Raw genomic sequence first — 17,071 nt, forward strand, 5'->3', positions numbered from 1 at the left:
AAGAGAAATCAACCTTGTCAGCTGTAGTTAGCGCTTCACGAACAGATCGCCTTTCTCTGCAGATTGTGCTGTATGACAATGATAAATCTTTTAGAGAGTGACCAAGAGCCTGAGCAACTGTTCCAACCACGAAGAGTGCACGGTAATCAGAAATATTAACACAATCAAGAGACGATACAACATTATTGGTTAGAACTTTCACCTTCTTTTTTGTTGAACCACTTGTGTTCAGTGTGCTGGAAGCGGAAGGAGTCTGATATTCATCATCATCCGAGGAACTTGAGCTACTTTCACTCACAATGTCAACTGATGAAGAAGAAATGAGTTCTGCTTTTTTCATCAGTTTCGCTTTACTGCTTTGACACCTCAATTCCATTTTAGTTTTCGGACTCATTTCTTTGCCTCCCAAGCTGTTAAATTCCGATCAATTCCTGCCATGCTACAACTTAATGGATCTTCTTGCTGCTGATGTAAAAATGCTTTATCTTCATCGTTTTTCATAACTTCGGATGCATTTTTGGTTGATATATCAAAAAATTCTTCAAGGTCAGCATGGAAAAGTCCTTCTTTCATTTGACAGCTGTCCAATTTTGATTGTCGGTGTTTTTTTAGCGACAGATATTCGTCATAAAGTTTTTTTAACTTTCTTTCTGCATTGTCACTTCTTTGAGTTGGAATTCTTCCTCTCTCCCATATAACAAGAACTGATTCAATTGTTGCCTGAACACTTTTTTCACTTCTTGTTTCTCTTCTATATGATGGAAGAGCAACCTCCGATGAACATCCCCTCTTGAAGGAAGTCTGGCAGTCGACAGAGTTTGTGTAGGTTTACCAACAAGCCACACCACAGCAGAAGATCTAGTGGTTGCCATATTAATTTCTATTCAAAATATATTGTTATATATATATATATATATATATATATATATATATATATATATATATTTATATATCTAAAAAAAAAAGTCTAATTTTTGGTACACATGATCCTAGGTAATAAAGGAACACAGGCAACCTTGAGGAGGATGCTTTTTGTGAACTTTTTTTTTTCTATTATAATTTTTCTAATATATATATATATATATATATATATATATATATATATATATATATATATATATATATATATATATATATATATTTACATGTGAGAATTTTATGACAAGAAATATTTCCCAATTTAACAATTTGCAATATTGATGATCACATAAGATTTCTTTAACAACAGTGGTATATAATCTATAAATAATAGTAATTATATTATCTAATAAAGTTAATTTCGCAGTAAGAAAAATCAGGACTGTGGAGTTGGAGTTGCGACATTTGTAGCAGAGTCGGAGTCGCTAAACAAAATCATGACTCTCATTCCAACAGTAAAACTTCTCAGTTTGCACATGAATGTACAAAATACTTAACCTTTTTTTTTCATATATTCATATATTCCATATTCTTTTAGCTTTGGCGTCAGAGTTGGAGTCGTACTCTGAAAATTTCAGCAATTGGAGTTGGAGTTGGTACTAATTTTTTTATGACTCCACATCCCTGAGAAAAATTTTTTATTTTATTTTATTTTATAAATGGACTTTTTGGTAGTCCTGATAAATGTATATAGAATACACTGACAAAAACATAAAATTTTTACTATAACAATAAACTAATAAATAACTATAATGGATTAGTAATGAAGAGTAGCAATTAAAATACCTCTTGCAGCTTTTGAAATTCTGTATCCAATATTTTTATTTCTGCATCTAAGCTTGCATTATTTTCGGCCAATGCAGCAGCTTTAAGTTGCCGTAATGAGTTTTTATACTCAAATATTTTTGACAGTTGCACAACTTGTTCTTTAGTAGCAGCTGTTAGCTGTTTTAAAATTTTTGGTTATAGGCATGTTATTAGATTTGAAAAAAAAATTATTATATATATATATATATATATATATATATATATATGTATATATATATATAACAAATCACCGCAATAAAACAATAATAGTTTACAATTATATAAAACTATAATATAATAATTATATCATATGATATAAATACATATAAGAATACACAAAATTATCAAGGACTAATATAAGTGACAACAAATAGTTACACAGAAATATTTCTGGTCTTTAATTTCCCACTTCATTAAATCTATAAACTCTTATTATTATAAAATTCAATAATCAGTATTCAATAAAAAATATTTATTCATCAGTATTCAAATAAAAATATTTATTAATTCATCTTGTAATTGACATAAAATTCAATAATCAGTATTCAATAAAAAATATTTTTTCATTAATCTTGAAATTGACAAAGTCTGTCAATTTTAATAGTTTATTTATACAAAATATTGTAAAATCAAAACGATAAACAATTAAAAAAAGTAAAATTAAGTTTTTTATAATTAAAAAAGTAAAACTACAGCAATATTAAGAAAATTAGACAATTAAAGCAATATTAGAAAATATAACAAATTTTTTGTCTTGTTTTGTGTTTTTAACATTTTTGTAAAAAAAAAATTTGCCATTTCCATAAAATCAGAGTTAATGGTTTTCAAAAACTGAAACTTTAAAGACCAGAAATTTTTCGAGATATTGCAGTTAAAATTTTTTTTAAAAACATCAATTGAAATAGAAAATTGACAAAATTAAATTTGAAAAAATTTGAGAAAACTAACTTCAAACTTCAGGTCTTGCAGAATGGTTAGGATGTTTGGTAAGATTTCTTTTAAGTGCTTCATGCTGTTGGGTATCTAAAACAAAATTTTTTTTAAATGGTTACACACTAATAGATACTTGAAGTAAAGATTTCCTATTGCGTTTGATTTTTACTTCATGTTATTGGATATTTCAAAATAAATTTTTTTTCTTTATGTAACTCAAAATGAATATGAATGAAACAGGTGAATGATCTGATCTACATTTAGTTCTTTAAGAATTTTGATAACAAAAACATACTGTATCTTTTTTTCCCTTTAAACAAGCTCGTAGGTTTTTATCGAGTTCTTTTGTTTTGTTAATATAACTTTTCATGTTCAACTTTTTTGTAGGGTTGATTTGCCCAACATTAATTACACTTTCCATATCTATTGTAATATTGTCTAAAGCCTCAGAAAGCTGTTCTATAAACTGCACAGTCTCAGAAGAGTTGGAAGGAACTTTCTCAATAAGGTCCTAAAACAAAAAAAGTAAGCAAATAAAATTAAAAATAAGATAAATAAATAAAAGGTCTTCCATAAATTATGTCACACAATGATGGGGATGATATGTTATATCAATGATGGGGTTGCAGATGGTTGTTTGTGGTTATGTGATGACTTGTATAGGATTTGTTACTAAAGAGCTACAGTGTTGTGACAAAGAAGAAAAAGGGAAACAGAGGGAGGGGAGGGGGTTCAAAATAAGTCAAAAATTGCGCGATGTAATTTATGAACAACCCCCTTAAAGATAAATAAAATAAATATAAATTAACGTAAACACTTTACATAGCTTAAAAAAATAACTTTTAATTTAAATAAGCATAATAAATAAACTAAATTTTTTTTTTTTTTTAATTTTTAATTTTTAAACATCTTCGCTTCCAACAAGGCTGCAAGCAGCCACTAATTAAAGTTGGAAGTTACTGAAAGAGAAAAGATGAAGCTTGTAGAGCAAGATAACGATTGACGGACGACTTAAAGGATTGTAAATTATATGAATCAGGAAAGCAAGATGAAGGAAGCAAATTTCAAAGAGCTGATGTTCTCGGAAAAAACTAGAGGAATAAGAGTTTTTGAAGCACTTAGGAACAGTCACAGAAAAAGGATGACACTTAATTGAATGACAAGTAACATGAAAATGAATTTTAGTAGATGGCACAAGAGACGCTAGCTCTTTAGAGCAGTGCCCATTATAGTATTTGTAGAAAAGAGAAAGAGAAGCAACATTACAACGATGTGATAATGGTTGGAGGTTGGCTGCAAGAGCAGGCCCAACTATGTTTACAATGCATTTTTGTTCCTTGTCTAAAAGAGAAAGGGCATCATCAGAAGAACCGCCCCAGATATGGCAACAGTATTTCATACAAGGCCGGATTTGAGATTTATAGAGATAGAGAATAGAATCCAGAGTAAGAAAGTGGCGAGCTCGATAAAGAGATGCAACCTTAGCAGATGCTAATTTTGCAACTGATTTGATATATGGTTTCCAAGAAAGATTGGAAGTAAGAGTTAATCCTAGAAGATGAAGAGTAGGTGACTCATCGAGTACATCACCGTTCATAAATATAGGAAGATCTAAATTATTGCGATAACGATAAATGAAAAATAAAATTAATGAAGGAGTGGTGTATTGGAGAATTGTAACAGGAATTAAAAAAAACAGTAGTCTTCCTATTTTTTTTAACATCCAACAAGGCTGCAATCAACCACTATTAGAGTTGGAAGTTACTGGAAGAGAAAAGATGAAGTTTATAGACAAAGATAACAATTAACAGACAACTTAAAAGATTGCAAATTATATGAACCTGGAAAGCTAAATGAAGGAGGGCAAATTCCAAAGAACTGGCGTTTGAAGAAAAAAACTAGACAAACAAGAGTTTTTGGAGCACTTAGGAACAGTCACAGTAAAAGGATGAGGCTTAATTGAATGATGAGTAACATGATAATGAACTTTAATGGATGTCACAAGAGAAGCTAGCTCTTTAGAGCAGCGCCCATTATAGTATTTAAAGAAAAGAGAAAGAGAAGCAACATTATGGCAATGTGACAATGGTTGGAGGTTGGCTGCAAGAGCAGGTCCAACTATGTTTACAATGCATATACAATGCATATGATATATGGTTTCCAAAAAAGATCAGAAGTAAGAGTTAATCCTAGAAGATGAAGGGTAAATGACTCATCAAGTATATTACCGCTCATAAATATAGAAAAATCTAGATTGTTACAATAATGATTAGCTGAAAAAATTGAGTTTTGTCTGAGTTAAAGTTGACCAGCCACTGAGAGCCCCATGTTGTAGCAGAAGTAAGATTCTTTTCAAGCTCAACTGCCCCCACCAAGCATTCAGAGAGTATTGGTTTCTTATCAGGACAAGAATAAATGGTAGTATGAAGAAGAGTGGTGTCCATCAAGGACAATTTTTATATTACAACTGGTGAGGAAGGATTCAATAATTTTAAAGATGTTACCTGATACACCATAAGAAGAGAGCTTATGGAGAAGACCAGAATGCCAAACTTTATCAAAAGCTTTAGAAATGTCAAGAGCGAAATCCATATTGATGATCAGAAAGTAAGTTATTAGATTCAAGATGAGAGATTAAATGATTGTTAAATAAAGACTCAAAAACCTTGCTTATTATAGGAAGAAGACTTATGAGATGGTAGTTAGACGAGTCAGAGTTGACAAGTTAGTTGCCCCCTCGGGGAGATAAATATAGTGCAAAAAGAAAAAAACAAAAGAATTAGAATATTTTAAATTTGATAATTAATCAAAATAAAATCGCTTACCATAACATCAAGAAAATCTAATGTGATCCCATGACTAACATTTGAGTTTGGAGCAACGTTATCTCTGATAATTAATTTCAAAATATCCATTGATTGGCGCATATTTTTAAATACAGATTTTCGATTTCCATTAGCAAGCTCTGATTCTGGATGCCGCAAACATGCCTGAAGTATGTGATAAAACAAGTTATATAAAACTTAGAAAGTATTTTTAAAATAATAACGTTTTAGTAGTAATAAAAAAATAAGTTAACCAAAATAAGATTATTAAGTAATAGTAAGAACTACATATAAAAATAATTATACAGTATTAGTAAAGGAGACCATTGTTATAAATATATATGTTAAACCTATGATTATTTTAAAATATTATAGTTATTAAAATTATTTGAGAAAAAAATTTTCTTATTATTAATAGTAATAATAAAATAATATTTTTAATATAAAATGTTATTTTCATATTAATTATAATAATTATAAAATATTATAATTATTATAATTATCTAAGAAAAAACTATTTTCATATTAATTTTATGGGGAAACAATTTTGTAGAATATAATTATATATCAATTATAATTGTTATATGTATAATAATCATTTGTATTTTGAGACTTTTGCGACTCTTACATGCGCAAATCATGCAAAATCTTTTAAACTCATACTCTTAGAAACACTATTGAGTCATTCCATGCCAAATAGACCAAGGTTCAACATGGACCCCCTCAGAATTCGATGAAACTTTGTGGGTTGGTTAATATCAATGTGAAAAGCAATTTTTGAAAATTTCAGCATAAAATCTTTTGTGGTTCATGAGATATGGTTATTTGAAATTTCTGATTTTTCAAAATACTTCAGTAGGGAAAACATGTTTTGTTCATACTTTGAAGCACTATATTTTAAAAGCAAAATTTCAGAAAACCTAGTTTTTTTTATTGTATACAACTTTATACTTACTTTAATAAAACTTTGATAATTATATAATTCTAGAATGTCACATTTTTTACATAATGGCTACCTAAACAACCTAAAAAATTGCAAATATAAAAAGTGGATTTTTGATGAGTCAGTTTATGAAATCTGCAATTTAAGAATTGAAAAGACATTTTTTAGTTTCTATATATGGTAGTTTCTTTTTTAAATTTTTAGTTTCTATAAATGGATTTTATAAATGGTTTCAAATTTTTAAAAATTTACTTGTAAGATACAATCATGACCTACTATAATTACAGGACCGGATATCTTGCTTTTTGGAGCGAAAAATTAGAAGGGTAACTTTTCAAAACATAAATACATATTGTACAGCATGATTGGCCACACTTACCTCAATAAAAATTATAATTTTTAGACAGGTTTTTGTGTATAGAAGTATGTATAAAGTATAAAATTTGTTTGACAAATATAATAAAAGTCTGATAAATTAGACACTTTCCTTTGCCTGTGGAATCTTGAGGAATCAGCCCTATTTGGAAAATAATTTTTAGTAGCTACTGAAATTGTGGGAACAAATACTACAAGAACAAGTGGTACCTTTTGTTTATTATCTCCAGAATGAAGTGATTTATAAGATAACTTTGAACCATTTTTTAAATTTGACTGTAATTGGTCTTTATCAAATACGTTACAAAGTGACTTTCATAATATTTCACCAGCATGTACATCAATAACATCATTAAACTAATCAAAATGAAAAGCAGGGATTATAAAACATTTAGAATTTAGTAAATTGTTTTGTATGTATTTGAAAATAAGGACAACCATGAAGGTCAATTCGTCTGGACTGATGTACATTCAAGAATAAATTTTAAGGGAATATCGTAAAAGATTTGATGAAAACTTTGGCTGATCAACTAGTTTTTTTTTTTTTTTTTTTATTGAGTTCAGTTATGAAATTGTTTGACAAACTATTTTCTTCTACATAATTTCTTAAATAGGCTGAAAAATTCTACAATACACTTTTTTTTTTTTTGCAATACACAGCCAATATTTTGAAACCATGGCAATAGAACATAAGGCAATAGAACATAAGATAATTTAGAGAACAATGAAACATGCATAAGTTCATCAACTACAATTGTTTCAGTAACTTCTAAAATACCCTTCAAGGTTGAAATTAAATCATTTAAACAGTGAAATTCATCTTTTTTAGATGACATGAAGGATGACAGACAGACAGTGACTATATACCTTTCGATGTAGTTGTATATAATGATAGTATTTTTTCAATTAAGCAATAAATAATTGGAACGAGATTAAAGTCCCAAACTAATGTTACTCTTTTGCCAATTTTTAAATGTTTAGCACAAATAGATGAATCTTTACTGGGGTTTAACTTTCGATTGATAAATTAACATAACTTTTGATTGATAAATACTACCCACTGTTTAAATAAGTAAGGATTATTTTCTGGAAATCCAAAAATTGGATGCTTTTCAGGAATAAAATCAAGTTGATTTTCTCTCTTTTTATATCCAGTTTTACAGTAAATATAGCACATATATTACCATATTATCAAATTTAAATAAAAAATTTTATAAGACATTTAAGTCCAAAAAGTCCAAAAGTTATCCTTCTAATTATTCACTCCGAAAAGCATGATATTCGTCTGTGTAAATATAGTAGGCCATGATACAATTCAGGGAAAAATTATGGACTTCAAAAAATGGCTGTGGCTAAAACTTAGGAAAATATGCCTTCTCTTCAAACCACCGGTAACCTAGGATCAACACTGTTTTAATAAAAATTCTTCTTCTAATTTAATAGACTTTACAGTGATTTCAGGAAAAAAAAAAGTGGGTACTCATGGGGAAGTTACAAAATCAGAACAATCAAAATTGTCCAAAATGCATTAAAAACAATAAAAATAAAGTTGTTGTACTTTAGTTTGTATTATATATTGTAATACAAAGTATGCATGAATTTAAAAGTATTTCATAATCAGTACTAGAAAAAAGTCTTTAATTAAGCATGATTTAAACTCAGTTTTTAAATAGCCCTAGCTCTTCCCTGCACCCTTCCCCTGTCAATTTACTTTTTAAAATGCACATTTTGCCCAAAACTTAGAAAAAAATTGTAATTGATTACTTCTCCTTACACAGTGTGTCTGGTTTTATGTTTGACGTATGAAGTGCCTTTATGCCCAAACACACCACTAAACATACACATATAAAAACTGTGAAATTTAGCTGTTAATGTTAGACAGTAAAAAGACTGCATATAAAACTTAAAAGTAGCCTATTAGGTAAAAATGTAAAAAAAGACTTAGTCTAATTTACCTTATATTTAATATCATGACTATAAATTTATTTATAGTACAACTATGTAAAAAATTAAAAAAGAAACAACCATTTATAGAAACTAAAAATATGTCTTTTCACTTCTTTAACTGCAAATTTTTTATATTGACTCATCAAAAATTATTTTTTTAAATTTGCGATTTTTTAGGTTGTTTAGATAACCATTATAGATAAAATGTGACATTCAAGAATTCAATGTCAAAGTTTTATTAAAGTAAGTCTAGAGTTGTATACAATAAAAAAATCTGGGAGGTTTTCTGAAATTTTGTTTTTAAAATATAGAGCTTTAAAGTATGAACAAAACATGTTTTCACTATTGAAGTTTTTATTTTTAGAAAAATCAGAAGTTTCAAATGACCATATCTCATGAACCACAAAAGATTTTGTGCCAATTTTCAGAAATTACTTTTTTCATTGATATTAACCAACCCACCAAGTTTTATCAAAATAGACCAAAATTTTAGGATTTCAAAATTATGTTGAAATCCTAAAATTTTGGTCTATTGGCATCGAATGACCCTATTGTCTAAACTCGCCACTAATTTAATTATCTCAAATAATAAATTTTGTAAAAAAAATTATACCTTGCAGGTTGTTAATAGCATCATAGTTGATTTCTCAAGCACGGATCTTGAAGCACAAACCTCGGCTCGTTGAAGATCATCTTTTAAATCCTGGAAAAAAAAAATCAATGTGTGTATATATATATATATATATATATATATATATATATATATATATATATATATATATATATATATATATATATATATATATATATATATATAATAAATTATATCAAAACATACAATTTATAAATATATATTATATAATATTATACCACTGTAAATTATTATAATATATAGTGTATATTAATAACATTTAAAAAATTATTCCATATTCAATTTAAATTAAATTTTGAGTTTAGTTATTTTTTAATATTTTGCCAAACTAGAAATTAGAATATAGCATATAATGAGTATATAATGTTATTACAGATGTTATATTTATATTATCATTGCTGTGTATGTTATTATTGTGTATAAATATCATTATAATTACTGCTATATGAGACCAACAGATAGCATATTTGTTTTAAATATAACTTTTAACACTTGATTTTTAGAATCTATACTTATACTTTATCTAATACTTTACAAATAGTTCTAGTTCTGACAAAGAAAAGGAAAAAAAGAAAAGAAAAGGTTTTACCATGATCATATTTTACAGCCTTATTTGTAAAATCTTTATAACAAATTGCAACACTCAAGATTTGTAATTTCAACTTTTAATAAACAAAATACACTATCAACTTGTTTTTAATAAGCACAACATTTCAAGACCATTTTCCTATTTTATCAGGATATTTGGCTATAAAATTTCAGAACTTTTCCAAAATATTTCAAGACTTTCCAGGATTTTACCTAAAGATTTTTTGGATAATAAATTTCTTTAAAGTCAAAACATTTTTTAAATTGAAACAAAGCATTTAAAAACACATTCAAAACGAATAATAAAGTTCAGATAAATATACATTTTAGGCTTTTTTCTACAAAATGTAAAACATAAAATATTGCTTCAAATAAACTTTAATAACGCTTGCTGTTTACAAAAAAAAGGAAGAAAGGAAAGTTATTGGCTTTTTTACAATTTATTCTTTAATTTATTCTATTAATACAAATTATAATTACAAGTTCCTCTCCCATTAAGAAGTTTTCGAACTACTACAGTGTTTTTTTATATTAAATTGGAACATGTAATGAGCTCTTAGTCCAGATATAACTAATAAGTAAAGTAATTAACATAAATAATGCACATAATTATTAAGTAAAGTAATTAATTAACATAATTTATGTACATAACTATTATAGTTATCAAAACTATTATAATAACTTGATTAAACCACAAAACCATTTAAATCAAAAAAACCAAATACAAATTAAAATAAACTTACATTTTGTCTTTCACCAGATATATTGGCAAGTTCCACCATGTCACTACCAAATTGACTAAATTTATAAACAAATTCTGTAAAATTTTTTACATTTTCTAACTCAAGTAATCGTTTGTCAACCTAAAAGAAATTTTAAGTAATTAGAAATATAAAAAAAATAGCTAGAAAATAGTTTCAAGCTTTTATTTAAAAATCTTCAGTATTCTTAAAAGTTGAAATATTTTTAAAAATTTTTTTTGCTTTAACAATTAACTCCTAATTAATTTTTAGTTGTTGCTTTTTTTAAATTTTTTTTTTTTCTATGTGGTTAATGTAAGGTTTTTGTAATGGCTGTGTTTAGTTGTTTGGTTTTGTATGTAATAGTAATGGCAATGTTAGGTTTTTGTAAGTATGGTTAAACACCTAGTAAAAGATCATCTATTATTATTCAACATGAGTTTATCACATAGATATTTGATTGATGAGGTTTCAGGTAATGGAATTAATGGTTAAACTTTAAAGTGGATTAAGTCTAAAAAATTGTTAGCAAAAAGTGATAATAGGAGAGTTTTTATTGCATTAAAAAGAGGTTTGGATTGGAGTATTGCAAGGCTCTGTGCTTGAACCTATTCTATTCATAATATATATTAAAAATTTGCCAGAACAATTCTCGAATGTAGAAATATTGTTTGTTTATGATATTAAATAATAAGTAAAAATGACACAACAATAAAAATGCAATTACAAGATAAAAAACAAAATAGCGAAATGTTATTAAACATGTATTTGAATGATACAAAATGTAAAGGATTGCACTTGGCAAATCAGATAACTATCACAACTAGACAATTCCTTCAAAAAAATGAAATAAGTTTATGCAGCACAAAGGAAGAATAGATCTGGGTATATATTTTTCTAGTAGTATGAAGCACCATAGTCAAGTAATGTATGCATCAAACAAAGCTAGTAGAATACTTGGAATGGAGTATTAAAGTACTCTAAAAACATTATACACAAATATATATATATTTGTAAAATACACAGCCTTTGTCAATATGGAACTAGCTTGAAACTATTAGCGTGGAACCTTCACCAACTACGATATAATTGAGCTTGAAAATGTACAAAACAGAGCAACTTATTTGATTCTGTCGCTTAGAAAAGTGGAATACAAAGAGATATTCAAATATAAAAAAGAAAAAAAAAAAACGATATTCAATCACTAGAAGATTGTAGAGTTTAAGGCAAATACAGTGTTTTAAAATAATAAATGGTCATTCTATAATAATAAACTTCAAGCAAATCAGAGAGTTAATAAAAACAATGACGAGTGTTATCAATTTTTTACTAATCATGTGGTGAATACATGGAACAAACCAAAACGATTAAAAATGATTTTAAATTTATTCTTGATTAAATTACTCTATACAAATTATAAACATTTATGTAAGCTGCCAAAACTTTATTACTATATATATGCTCTATAACTATATATATATATATATATATATATATATATATATATATATATATATATATATATATATATATATATATATATATATATATATATATATATATATATATATATATATATATATATATATATATATATATATATATATATATATATATATATATATATATATATATATATATAATATAACAACATAAAAAGTCTTACCTTTTCAATTGAGTTAACTAGACGTTTGATCGCAATTCTATCAGCCAAAAGAAGAATTCGAGTAATTGAACTCAACAACATTCGAGATGATTCTGTCAATGTTGACTTGTTAAAATTTTCATGGTTAATTAGTTCTGTGACAAATTTATTACATGCTCGGCTTGCAATATCACAAGCTTCCAGCATTTCATCTAAACAAATTATATAGTTACAGAATACTATGAAGTATCATCTCCAAGTAAATTTCTACACACACATGAAAATACTAGCCTATCCCAAATTTTATAAACTTTTAGCAGTGTATAAAGATTATTGTATTGGAAATTGGTATTTTAGTATTTTCAACTAAATAAAAATAACTTAAAAGCTAAAAATGTTATGCTGCTTTATTATTGCTGGCCTTGTAGCTCGCAATTTACAGATTCCTTAGGCTATTTTACATACACCTAAAGTGAGTTTGGTTAAGAGATTTTTCAAAATCAAATTTTGATGTAATTTTATATTCTTTGGAAGTTTAGCAAGTTATTGAGAAGGATAAAGGGGAGGTAAAAATTACCAAAAAATTGTTGACATAATTAATGGACAACCCCTTTTAGAAATTAAACTTTTTCTAATTTACTGTTTCATAAGGCAAATGAAAGCATAACAATATATACTTTTTAATAAATAGTAGTAGGAAACCAAAAATAATAAAAAGTGGTGATGACTCGTTAAAATCAAACTATAGACCAACTCAATGAAGTTAAGATACTTTTCAAGAAATTGCCATCAATGCCATCAAATGGTCATTAGTTTAAACAATTTAGATATTTCCATAAAATCTGGTCTGCCAGATAAACAATTAGTTTAAAAAGAAATCACAAAAAAACTTACTGTGGACGACAAGCAGTCTTATAAAATTTATTAAAAATGTAGTATGCCTATTAAGATTTTATATTATATAATTTAATATAAAATAAAATCTTAACTTAGCTTTAATTTTTAGACCTCAAATACTTTTTAAGTAAGTAATTTGTTCGGTGCTGAAATTATTTTAACTATTGCAAAGACATTTAAACAATAGAATATTCCTCAAGCAAATAGAAGAAAAAGAGCTACTAATACCAGCATATATTTTTTTTGTTTACTTTTACTTATAAGTAAAAAACTTTACTTTGAGTAAAAAAAACAAATTTTTAAAGAAATTTATGGATTTAAACAGCTCTTTAGATCTGTATTCCTGTCCAAATCAAGGGCATTTATTAACTTTATTTAAAAAAATTTGAATCAAACTGAGCTAATACTAAAAGTTCAAACAAAGACTTAATAAAAGTCTGTATAAACAAAAAAAAATTGAAGAAATTTTTTTAAAACATAAGCAGAAGTAGTTGTATTAAACAAAAAAAATTTTCATTTATTTTATTTCATTTCAAACTTAAGTAATAGATTGACAAAGACGAGATTTTTATGAAAAAATTTTGATTTAAGTTTTACTAACTTGCCTTAACTACATTGAGTAGTTGCAGAGCCACAATTATTAATTTAAAAAATAATAATAATAAAAAAATTAAAACATTACAATTCATTTCTAAAAATGATGATAAAAAAAAGAATTTAGTTTATATTAAATATTAAAAAAAGTAATATTCAATCTAAATATTTAATACTAAAAAAAAGATTTTATATTATATTTACATAATAAAGTCAACTTTTCAATTGAAATCATTTAGCGGTAACTTATAATATTGCAGTACTTTAAAAAAATTTGTCTTTACAAGGAATAAAAAAATAAAAATAATTTTATGACATTAAACTCACATTAAGTTAAAGCATTAAGCATTTTTTATTTTATAATAAGGACTGTTATTGCAATAACAATTTTTATGAGAAAAGGTTTCATCATGCTTAAAACAATGTTGATACAAAATAACCTGGTTATTTTGTATCAACATTGGTCGGGCAAAGCTAATTTTAAAATTAAAATGTGTACTTCTGAGACCACGAGTATTACCAAGAGGTAGTTTTTTAAGTTCTTTTATTTGTGTATAAAGTTGTATTTGAAGTTGACTAAAATATTAACAAGCTTTTATTTACCTCATTTCTATATTTTTTAAAATTTTTTAAAGTTTTTTATTCTGTATTTTTATTATCTGGATTAACATCTGCTTTATACAAACAATATTGAAAACATAAAAGTTGTCCTATACAAATAATACTTAAAACATAAAGAGTTTTATGAAAGAACATTGCTATTTTTGTTGCAGTAAATTTGTTCTTTTTTCAGAAAAAGTTTTTGCGATCTTGTAAACTTGATTAAATTTGCCCCTTAGGGTAAGTAGTATTTGCTATGAGATTTAATTGCATAACAGAAAAGCATAATGCAAGCAAATATAACTTAACTCAATATACATATTTAAATCGTTAAAAGTTTATAATATCAATGAAATTCAAATATGATTCAAGTCAAACAAAAGATTTCTAGCACATTCCACTTTTCAAACATTTTTAAATTGATACATTTGGGTTATTTCAGGACAAATAAATTTTAGAACTTCAACATGGACTACCTCAGATTTTGATGAAACTTGGTGGGTTGGTTTATATCAATCAGAAAAGTAGTTCTTGATTTTATGCTGAAATTTGAATTTCTGAATTCAAATTTCAGTATAAAATCTTTTGGAATTCATGAGATATGGCCATTTGAAATTTCTGGTTTTTCGAAATTTTACTAAAAACTTTAGTAGCAACATGTTTTGTTCCTGTTTTGTTCATAATTTAAAGTTCTATAATTTAAAAAAAAACCTTCTAGTTTTTTTTTTTACATTACAATGTCATACTTTGACATTGATTTTTCAAGTGAAAAGATATATTTTTTTTAGTTTCTATAAATAATAGGCTTCCAAAATTTTAGAAATTTACTGATAAGATACAATTCAGTAAAATGATGGACTCCTAAAAATGGCTCTGACTAAAACCTAAGAAATTGTGCCTTCACTTCAAACCGGTAACCTAGAACCAACACTAATTTGGAAAATTTTTTTTTTCTTTTCTACTGATTTAATTGATTTTATTACAGTGATTTCAGAAAAAATAAAGTGGGTACTCATGGGGAAGTTACAAAATCAAAACAATGCAATTTGAACAATATGCATTAAAAACAATAAAAATAGAGTTATTGATATACTTTAGTTTGCATTATATACTGTAATATAAAGTTTGTATATATGTAAAAATAATTCATAATCAGTACTAGAAGTCTTAAGTTAGGCCTAAATTAAACTCGTTTTTTTTTTTGTTTTTTTCTATTTTAGACATCTTCGCTTCCAACAAGGCTGCAAGCAACCACTAATTAAAGTTGGAAGTTACTGGAAAAGAAAAGATGAAGATTATAGAGCAGGATAACGATTGACAGACGACTTAAAGGATTAAATTACTTTTAAATAGTATAATTATATTTGATGTCTAGATTGGGTTTTCTATAATTTGTGATACCAAAGCAGTGTATTCCTATTTAAAGAACTTCAGGTCTTCATTCAGTATCATACTCACAAACGCATATTAAGTCCAAGTACCACCAAAATGCAAACTACTTGGCATTTAAAATACCAGATATTTCAGACTTTAAAGAAATTATTTGTAAGTGACTTAACAAATCAAGACAGCATGTTGCAAAGCTGAGATAACTTCCCAGATACCAGCACACTAAAAGAGTGCCTTACTACTTTGTTTGATAAACACAGCATAGAGTAATATATAAAACATGATATAGTTCTAGTAACTCTTCCAGTGGATGATTAGGTTAAAAAAACTTATCAATAAATATACCAATTAAGAGACTAATAATATACAGCCTAATTGGTCTTGTCAGGCAGTTAGTTACTTGTTAGTTTTGAGCAATGTAACAGTTCTTTATTATTAAAGAAACATCAATTTTATGTATAGAACCAAATTGCATGGAAAAAATGTTAATAAATTAAAAAAAATAATAATAATAATTATGCTAAATAATATTAAATCTTTTTTTTTTAGTTGTTCCCTTGCACTTTTTGTTACTTGTTTAATTTATTAATATATATTAACAATTTCATACTTTTTTAAAGTTTTTATTCGCGGTTTAAAAATAAAAAAATAAAAGCTAACAATTTTTTTTTCCATTTTGGCTTTAACATAATCTTCACCTACTACTTATTAGCTAGTTAATTTGTAATGGACGTTGTAATAGGCACTTCAACACCTGAAACCATGATATCGATAATCAATAAAACATGGCTAAGGAAAAAAGATCTGACATTCAATGCCAAAAAATAGTTTGAGGTATATGTTCTTCCATCTTTCAAAGGATGACTTTAAATAAAATAGCTTTTTATTTTCCCCCAAACCCAAATGCACATGTTTAAGTATCTCTGATGAATTGCATAGTTTAAGTCCCCTCTGATGAATTGCACAAGTTAAGTCCCCTAAACCCGAATGATTTGGGTTTAGGGGACTTAAACTGTGCAATTCATTTAAACAAAAAAGACACAAAATAATCAGAGATACTTGAATTTGAATGTGCAGATGGAGGCATATTTTCTTTTTTTTTTTAATTTAAGACAAAAAAATTTAGTATTTTAATACAAACACATTTATAGATGTATTTCATGCAAAAATAAATATATAATAAAACAAAAATTAAATATACCTCTAATATCTGTATCT

General features: G+C 26.3%; 1 protein-coding gene across 1 annotated transcript in view; it reads right to left on the minus strand.

The window, feature by feature from the left end:
* LOC100210131 (alpha-catulin) overlaps window positions 1–17,071 on the minus strand; it is a 42,096-nt gene that overhangs the window by 19,329 nt on the left and 5,696 nt on the right. The window contains exons 2-9 of the mRNA XM_065798935.1: window positions 17,055–17,071; window positions 12,395–12,585; window positions 10,732–10,851; window positions 9,362–9,451; window positions 5,484–5,648; window positions 2,954–3,169; window positions 2,674–2,748; window positions 1,705–1,863 (exon numbers count right to left, since the gene is read on the minus strand). The exon at window positions 17,055–17,071 is cut by the window's right edge and continues 134 nt beyond it. Coding sequence (XP_065655007.1) covers window positions 1,705–1,863; window positions 2,674–2,748; window positions 2,954–3,169; window positions 5,484–5,648; window positions 9,362–9,451; window positions 10,732–10,851; window positions 12,395–12,585; window positions 17,055–17,071 — 1,033 coding nt within the window. The remainder of the gene's footprint in view (window positions 1–1,704; window positions 1,864–2,673; window positions 2,749–2,953; window positions 3,170–5,483; window positions 5,649–9,361; window positions 9,452–10,731; window positions 10,852–12,394; window positions 12,586–17,054) is intronic.

This window comes from Hydra vulgaris, chromosome 06, assembly GCF_038396675.1.
Source record: "Hydra vulgaris chromosome 06, alternate assembly HydraT2T_AEP".
Taxonomy (NCBI): domain Eukaryota; kingdom Metazoa; phylum Cnidaria; class Hydrozoa; order Anthoathecata; family Hydridae; genus Hydra; species Hydra vulgaris.